Raw genomic sequence first — 9,663 nt, forward strand, 5'->3', positions numbered from 1 at the left:
ATGAGCGGGGGGGCGCCCCCACCTGTGCACGATCTGGGCCAGTGAGGGATGCAAAAGGTTGGCCAGCTGGAGAGGGACCTTAGGAGGGCTCTAGGGTTTACCTGACCCATCTTGCTCAGTCTCGATCAGTCATAGCCCAGCACAAGCTAACCTACCAGTCAGAGTGTCTTCCCCCTGGTGGTCAATGCACATCATACCAGCTGGTTGACCAATTGACTCTCTGCCCCCTGGTGGTCAGTGCACATCATAGCAAGAGGTTGAGAGACCTTAGCATATCATTAGCATATTACACTTTGATTGGTTGAATGGATGACGGGACACTTAGCATATTAGGCTTTTATTATATAGGATTAGTGGCCCAGTGCATGAAATTCTTGCACAGGGGTTATTCCTTCATCCCAGCCTGCACCTCTCCAATCAGGGACCCCTTGGAGGATGACCGGCAGTCAGATATCCCTCCATCCCTCTCATAATCGGGGACTGCTGGCTCCTAACCACTCACCTGCCTGCCTGATCACCCCTAACTGCCCCACCCTTTAAATTAGCATATTAGCCTTTTAGTAATATAAGTAGATTATATAGGATAGGACTGCTTAAATGGGGAGGGGAGCCTTTTCCATCAGGAGGAGATTTTCTTGGCAGACAAAAATACATAATCCCTATATCTGGACTGATAGCCAGCCATATGCACTATACTGCCAAACTGATCTTTAAAAAATTGAACCACTTTCTTACACCAACACCAAACAGCTATTGCCCTGAAAACCCCTCCTCAGCCCCCACCTTAGGTTCTGCCTTTTCAGTTCACTCAGATTAGGTTCTGATTGGTCAGTTTCTATGCCAGTCAGTGTCAAAAGCTCCACCTCCTAGGCAGCCATTAGATCCTTGTAGTTTACCCAGATTTGGTTCTGATTGGTCGATTTCTATGCCAGTCAGCATCTCTGAGCCTATCTCTAGGTCTGATCAGAGAGGCTGGGCTGATTAGCAGCCACTCCCCTGCTGGCCAGGGGACTGAACTGCTGATCTCTCAGAGAGAGAGAGGCCTGGATGCTGGTAAGGCCCAGAATGAGACTGCAGATTAGACCCTGCTTCTCTCTCTCTCTCTCTCTCTGGGCCTCACCAGCAGCAGTGGTAACTGCTGATCAGCCCCACCTCTCTCTCTCCCCAAGAGGTCAGCAGTTCAGCCCGCTCACCAGTTCCGCTCATCAGAGCCTGCTGCACGTATCCTGGCATTCGGTCAAGCCTTTGGTCATTTTGGACATTATGGACTCTGGGCTTTTATATATTAGGATGGTAAAAGGTATTTTTTTAAAAATATATTTAGACTACATTATATTTTAAAATTCTTAGTCTTTAAATTGAAGAAATTCTATTCTGAAAAGCATTATAGCTTAATATTTTAAGTGATTGATACAGATAAATTGAAATTATAGTTGTATCTAACAAATATCAGGTTACAATGTAGTAAACATTTACTGATGGTGTCTTTCTTTCTTTTTAAAGCTATTCTTTACCTCTACTTTGCGCAATCGCCACAGCCGGGTTTACTTTATGACCCTTGGAAAACTTGAAGAGCTCCAAAGCAATTATGGTGTTTAAAAGATTACAATGATTGATTACACCATTTACAAACATCATAAATATGAAATTTGCATCTTAAAAATTCTGAGATTAAATTAGCATTCAGTTTTATTATTAGTGAAATGTTAAATCACATACTTTACTTTTAATGTAGCACATAATAGTTCTAATGAGAAGTGCAGCTTTATATATAAAATTAACTGTAGCAAGCTCTATGTACTCCAATGGTGTACAATATCTTTTGCACAACCTTTGTCACTTTTGTTACTGTGAATTCAAGCATTATTCTTTGGACAGTTTGGACAGTATCTATATTGAAATTTTATGACATGGAGTGAAGAAACCTGTAATGAGTTAGATTTCAAGTAGTTTTCAAAAGAATTGGCACTGAATGAGCTTTTTCAGAAAAAGTAAGAGTATAAATGAACCATATAGGAATTTGCAAAGTCATATAAAGAACTAAATGTTAGATTATGAAATGAAAACAACAAGGACTATGCTATAAACCAGACTAAGGTTGAACAACCTATATGCCTGGAGAAAACTACAGTGATAAAGGGGGAAAAGACCACCCATTTTCCCATTGCCCCATGGCAGTTAAACTCACAGTAAGAGAGCAGTTGTGTTCTTTTCACTGCATGTTAAGCTGTTTTTCTCCTGGTAAGAAGAAAGGAAAACCTCAGATGCTTTATTTTCCTCAGAACCCCCAACAATGTGCAATAGTTTTTAAAAACCCCTAAATAATACACTTGCATGCCTGAATACAGGACTGAACTCCTATACACATGTACTGTAGAATTACTTTATTTTTTTTAATACTTTAATGTAGGAGTCAAATTTTAACCCCAAGAACCAATTGGTTGATTTATCAATATTCTTATCTGGCCAACAGACATTAAATATTTTTCCAACCCCAAATTAAACTATATAAAAATTTCCCTTAAGTTATTAAAAAAATCATAAAATTTTTAGCTGCTAAAATTTATCTTATATTTCTATTTCTGTAAAATTGGAAATTTATCTAAAGTGATAAATCCACATGTAGGGACTTAATGTTTTAGGTAAAAATAATGAAAATATTTTGAAAAAATAAAATTTTGTTCAGATACCCAAACCTACAAATTTTGAGTGCTGAAAATCATGCTAGTTTATCATCCATATATGTTATAGATGCCATACAAAGGTGATTTTTGGTCACCTATGGTAACTGCTACCTGATGAAAAGCATAATTTCTGCATATCCATCCTCAATACCATGGTTAGTTCTGGGGCAATAGAGAGGCAACTGAACTACCATAAAGTTTACCTCAGTGTAATTCCTCTAGCCTGCTTCTAAAATCTGAAGCCAGTGCTAGTGGGATCATAATTTTCAAACTACCTGGTTAACCAAAATACAAAAGCAGCTGACTATGTGTGATTTCATGATAGCATGTTATTTTCTTAGGATCTTAGTGCCAGGAATGATGATACAACAACTTATATCAAGAGTTTAGTAGCTCAATAGTGAGAATTTAGGAGAACCCGAATCCATGAATTAAAAAAATAAATGTGATTCACATCTCTGTTACTGTGATACAATAATGTGATCCTAAAACTGGCTTATTCTTGAGTGTTTACAATTAAAATAACTTTTTAAATGCAGTAGTTTAAAAAGAAAAAAACTTTCATGTCAAATTATTTTCTTAGAAGTAGTCTACATTATCATAAATTTGTACACCTTAAAGGCCATGGGGAACTTTGTGCAAGTACCTCATCGCTGAGCAAATGGAGCTTGCTATGTTTGAATTTCAGAAAATGTTCTCATTTAAGTAGTATGTAGAATCAAGTCTTTTAGGAATTAATTTTTCTTCAAAATATTTACTCCAAGTTAAGTTTCAAAAATAACTTTTACGTTAAAATCATATTTTAAGGTAGTAAGAGGGTAAACTATTTTAGGATGTCAACTCCCATTGTACTCTGTGGTTGTTATTCTAATACACATAAACAATAGTGAGCTACATATACAGAAATGTCCCAAAGTAAACAAGCCAGAGAGATTGCAAAATGGGTAACTGAGCTTTAAAGGATAAGGTGTTTAGTGAAGAAAGCAAGGTGATCATATATTAAGAAGAAACATTGAAATGTTGGGTAGCCAAATAGGACTGAACATATTTAAAGTGGTTCAGAAGTAATGAATATTTTTGATTTATATGTTAATTCATCTGGAATTTTTATACCATATGCCAGCTAAAACAAGTGAAGGGACAATGAAATGTTGTAGTCAGTGCACTGTAATAGAAGAAATTATATCAACACCTTACCTTGTAGCAGCAGCACCTGGAAGCCCTGGCTTATCACAGAAATGTGGTGGGGGATACTTGACAAGTCAATTCCCTAGTTCTGTGATTTGAAGCATGAATGTTGTGGTAGGTTGTGAGTAGTATTGGGACAGAGAAAGTTTTATTTCAGTGTACTTTAATTTTTTCATCAAAACCCTTTTATTAAAATAAAAGGCATCATTGGAAATATTTGAAAACTGGAAAATGATGTGTGAAAAGGATTGTCAAGAAAAGCTCTGATTAAGTATGTTAAAGAAAGGTAAGATCCTCAGAGGAAACAGTAAGAAAGGATAATGATTAAGAGAGTAAAATAGGCAAAACAGAAATTATATATGTATGTACACACACAAACCATTAGAATACATAAATTTTAACATTTTCAGTGCTACCAGTTTCTATATAAATTAATCACTAATTGTTTTCTGCCAGGTCTTACTTAATTAAGATATAAGATAGTATCCATAAAACCAGGAATAATACCACATGAATTCAATGGGAACTTTTAGGTATTCTTCTATTCTTTTTCAAAAATGTGCTTATTTAAATTGATTTGTATTTAGTCTGTGCTCTAACTTTAAAAAAATTATTGAAATCATCTTTGAGATTGCTAATTGTTTCATCAGAAAGTCTTCAATGAACTGTTGTTCAAACTCTAAAAATAAAAATAATTGAATTATTGATGGATGTCATTATTTGAAATATACTTATCTTAATGCCTCTGAATTAGAACTCATTTAAGGAATATTAATTTACTTAAAGTGTATAATAACACACTGATTAAATGGTGTTAGGGGTTCTTCCTATTGTTCCATTAATAATTTTGGCCAACTAGTGGTATATTATTAATCTGGCTAAAATCTTCCTGGGTATAGTGATGGAATTAGAAACTAATCAATTTTCTTCTAAGTGTGTTGGACTTTACATAGACACACAGACTCACAGGATGTGGGTTAAACCCAAGCATGTTTTAATGCTGAATTCCTTCCAATCTCACCCCAGTGTCCTGAATTCCTGTGGAGAAGAGGAGGAACCTTATCAAAAGGGTAACCTTATCCAAAGAGAGGAATAAAGATTTATAGTTTCTTAGCATTTAAGAAAGGGTTTAATATAGGCTGATGATGGGAAATAGGCGGTGGAGTAATCCTGGCAGGTCATCAAGAAAGCTGAACCCTTTAATTGGGGCCAGAAAAGAATAGTACTTCTCTTAGCAGGTCACAGAAGCATTTAAGACATGGTGCCATCAATATTTATTGTCTTGGAATATTCTGGAAAGATGCTCATCAAGCTTTCTCAGTAGGGACAGCTGGGTGTGGTCCCAATTTGTTAAGTGTAGCCAGGCATTCAGAAGTTGGTTTATTCAGACATAACAAGCTTGTCTGGGCTTTTTGAGACTAAATTCAAAGTTCTCCATTACAATCAACTGAATATATAAGGCCCAGAGATTTTACCTATTTTAAGGGACAATGTTATGAGCCAATACAAATATCATCACAGATTGATATTAGAATGGGCAGGGTGATGCTCCAAGGTTGATAAAGGACATTGTCCTAGGGATCCTTTACCAAAACCTGGGGATGGGGTAGGTCATGAGTAGAAGTCACTATTAGTAACTTTATCACTCTTAAAGGGAATAGTGCATTTGAAGACTCCAATAATGCAAGTCTATTAACTGAATCTTATCACAACACTATGCTTTCCAACATAATAGCATGTGCCACACCAGCATGGCCAAGGGTGAACCTGAGGAGGGATGGTGAAGGATTAAAGAAGACAGACAAGCCCTGACCAGTTTGCTCAGTGGATAGAGCATCGGCCTGCGGACGGAAGGGTTCCAGATTCAATTCCTGTCAAGGGCATGTACCTTGGTTGTAGGCACATCCCCAGTAGGGAGTGTGCAAGAGGCAGTTGAATGGATGTTTCACTCTCATCAGTGTTTCTAACTCTCTATCACTCTCCTTCTCCCTTCCTCTCTGTAAAAAATCAATAAAATATATATTTTTAAAAAGACAGACAAAGAGACTACAGCTGGGGCTCGGGGGATCTCCCATGCCTGGATGAGGACACATAAGACCCAGCCTGCAAGCCAATGCCTTTTTTTATAGTCTGATTAAAACAAGGGTAGATTAACATGTATACAAAGGTTCTTATTTTGGCAACACTTGCTGCACCTCCCACAGCCCATTAGCTACTTAGGAAGGGATTAGGGAGGGCTACAAGGTCAGGCTTAATTATGCTAGGAGAGCTCTGCCCTCCAGGTTGGGACCTGTTTGTGGCCCTGCCACAGGTGAGCCCGAGACTTGACCCTAGCCACTCCCTACAATAGCACTTTTTTATTTATAGCAGTGGTTCTCAACCTTGGCTGCACATTAGAATCACCTGGGAATCTTTTTAAAATCCTGATTTCTGGGCCTCATTGTCCGGAAATTCTGTTTCTTTGTTATGGGGTGGGCCACAACATTAGTAACAAAGAAACAGAATTTCTGGAGGATGAGGCCCAGAAATCAGGATTTTAAAATGATTCCCAGGTGATTCCAATGTGCAGCCAAGGTTGAGAATCACTGATTTATAGGGACTTTAACCCTTAAGGATTCTCAGGTTCTTGGAGGTAATAAAGCCATTGAATATGGCTGCTCTTTAATTAAAAAAAAAATGATTGGAGGCAGCTAATGAATTAAAGGCCAAAGATGTTTCAGAAAACAGTACTACATGTCTTATGTTGATCACAACCATGCCAATTCATTCAAAAAGAATAGTTTCTAATGGAGTAAAATTGATTCTATATGGATGAGTAAAAAAATCAGATTTGAGATTCATGTTTTTTGATAGCTTTGCTGCCCCATATGTCAAAGTGCCTCATTTGGTGCTTAACATACAACAAAGGCTCAAGAAAAACATGAGTTGAAAGGGAGAATTGGTCCTTTTGTACCTTGATTGTCCTTATTGCTATTTTATTAAAAGAGCTTAAAATTCACAAATCCATTAGATTCATCAAAGTACCATCTGTGTTCTGGTAACTAAAAAGGTGACCTATTTGGAGTAGTTTGAAATGATCTTACCCTACACAAATGAAATTAAACAAAGGATATGTCAAAATAAAATTAAAATAGTGTCTTTTTACACTTTGTTTACCTTTGAAAGCAACACATAAGGGACCACTATGACCCTTTAGTAATTACTCAAGAATCGTGAGTAATGGCAAAGATTGTTTAATAACATAAAAACAGGACAAAATGAGCCACTCAACTGGCTGTTTTGTACAACCATTTGGTTTAAATGTGATTTTTTTCCCCCACAAGATTAACTCTGTTATAGCACCCTGAGCCATATGTAGTGGTCAATATGTACTTTTTGGTTCAAAATTTTAACTTATTTTCCCATAAACAGATATATCTAATGCCAGGCATTCCCTAAAGGTACTTTTTAGAAGAAGAAATAGTGTGTATGACTTGTGGGTGAATAGGTAGCTATTAAAATGCATGCAAGTTGGGAACATCTTTCCAAAATTCTAAAAGCATGCATGCAACACCATGAAGCTGAGTCTCACAAGTTGAGATAGTCAGAAATTAATATAATAAATTTCAAAGAGAAATGGACTAAAAAAATTTCCCCACAAAATTAATATTATATGTCAGACTGGAAAAATATATTCTTTATTTGATAGTCCTGAAAGCATTAATGAATTGTACTCCACAAACCTGAATGTGCGAAAACCAAACCAGTACCAAAAATGATTATTTGGACTGCATTTATTATCCCACCAATCTGGGAGGAAATTTAATTGTAGTCATTACCTGGACTTTCCTCATTCATCCATTAGGATTATACATAGGTCTGGGGGCATCAAAAAACCCAGGGAGCCGAAACCAGTTTGGCTCAGTGGATAGAGCGTCGGCCTGCGGACTGAAAGGTCCCGGGTTCGCTTCCGGTCAAGGGCATGTACCTGGGTTGCGGGCACATCCCCAATAGGAGATGTGCAAGAGGCAGCTGATCAATGTTTCTCTCTCATCGATGTTTCTAACTCTCTATCTCTCTCCCTTCCTCTCTGTAAAAAATCAATAAAATATATTAAAAAAAAGAAATGTTAAAAAAAAAAATCCAGGGATACTCCAATGGTCAACACTGATACGCTTATTGCTTACTTAGTTTCTTGCAGTGACTCAGACTTCTGTGTAATGTGTAGCCATGAAAATTTCTGTCAAAGCAGGGGGCCTAGATACCTAGGTTCATATCTACTGTGATCACACTACCTCCCTAAGTTCTGGGTGGGCATGGGTCCCTGTTGCTTTAGAAACCACAGTTCCGCATATCCTTTCTTATCTTTGGTTAATCTTTCCCTTTCCCACTAAATTCTTGTATTTCTTTCCCCACCTCATTCCCTGTAAAATGTAATTACATCTTTCCCTTCCCTTTATGAGAATGACCTAACATAATTTTGTAAAAGAGCTTGGGCTTAAAAAAATCCAGCAAGAGATTTTGAGACATTTTGCTTTAAGTTTCAGTATATGTATAATCTCTTTATCTGCCAAAGAAAAATGAATCCTCTTTAATTTGGAGAGGAAATGCATTGAGAACAAATTAAAACCACAATTAGTAATCATGTCACCTACATATGAAAAAATTTACCTTAATGTAGTCAAGCAAATGAAAATTTGGAAACAAGACACTATTATCGCTATGAAGTAGAAGTCCAGAAATTCCTAATCTTCTCTCATTACCCTCTCTACATCCCCTTCCCCAATACCCTCATCTTTTCCTTTATGATGTGTTGTAGCTTCCAAACAACTGTCTCTTTTAGATAAGTGTCCCTCATTTCTCCTCAGTAGCCCCCACCTTTGAATCCCTTGCTATCGAACTGTACTACCTATTTCCCATCCTGATTACAGTCATGTATAGACCCACCATTCCTAAACAGAAAATCCTCCTCAAAAAGTAGCGACTGCTTATTACTTAAACATTTTAGCACTGGTTGGCTGTCTTTTCCTACAACACTATTTCTAATTATTGGTAAAGTTCATATCTACTTACATGATTCTGTCAATATTCTTTCTGCTTGAATCTGGCAATTCCTATCTAAATAAACTTGACCACATTATCTCAACCACCCCTCTCCTAGACTCTAGATCATATCATTATCAGTAACCATACTTCTTTTCTGTTAGAGAGAGGAAAAGAGAGAGAGAGAGGGGAGAGAGAAAGAGATTGACTTTTTGTTCTATTTATTTATGCATTCATTGGTTGATTCCTGTATGTGCCCTTACTGGAGATTGAACCCACAACCTTGACACATCAGGATGACATTCTAGACAACTAAGCAACTCAGCCATGGTGATAAATATACTTCTTTCATAAACTCAGTTTCAATTGTCCCACTCTCAGACCACTTCATTTTCAAGTGACTTCCTCTCTCACTGGAATACAAAAATTATTTTACCTTATATGGAGCCACAATCCATTCAACCTAACACCATTTGACTGCCCTCACCCAAAGAAATTCTCCAAAGAAGTTCTCAATCACTTACTCAGCTAAGATTTCCTAGTGTATTAACATAATCAATCCTTTGCATGGACCCTTAACTCTATTGCCTTTCCTTAGATTGGCAGAATCACAAATGTCCATGAATTCAACTATTTGTCTCCTCCAAACCACAGAAGTGCAGCTAATTGTGGCTATAGGAAAAACACAACTATACTAACTGGTCACATTTTTTAATTCATGACTGAAAGTCACCCGGTAACATTACATTTCCCAAATCCACTCACTCTT

The 9,663-nt window shown here is 37.1% G+C and overlaps 1 protein-coding gene across 1 annotated transcript in view; it reads left to right on the forward strand.

Moving 5' to 3' along the window:
* The window catches only part of NRK (Nik related kinase), a 155,931-nt gene extending 151,354 nt beyond the window's left edge, over positions 1 to 4,577 (forward strand). The window contains exon 29 of the mRNA XM_006770365.2: positions 1,504 to 4,577. Coding sequence (XP_006770428.1) covers positions 1,504 to 1,599 — 96 coding nt within the window. The 3' untranslated portion in view covers positions 1,600 to 4,577. The remainder of the gene's footprint in view (positions 1 to 1,503) is intronic.
* Positions 4,578 to 9,663: the final 5,086 nt, after the last annotated feature.

This window comes from Myotis davidii, unplaced genomic scaffold (assembly GCF_000327345.1).
Source record: "Myotis davidii unplaced genomic scaffold, ASM32734v1 scaffold624, whole genome shotgun sequence".
Taxonomy (NCBI): Eukaryota; Metazoa; Chordata; class Mammalia; order Chiroptera; family Vespertilionidae; genus Myotis; species Myotis davidii.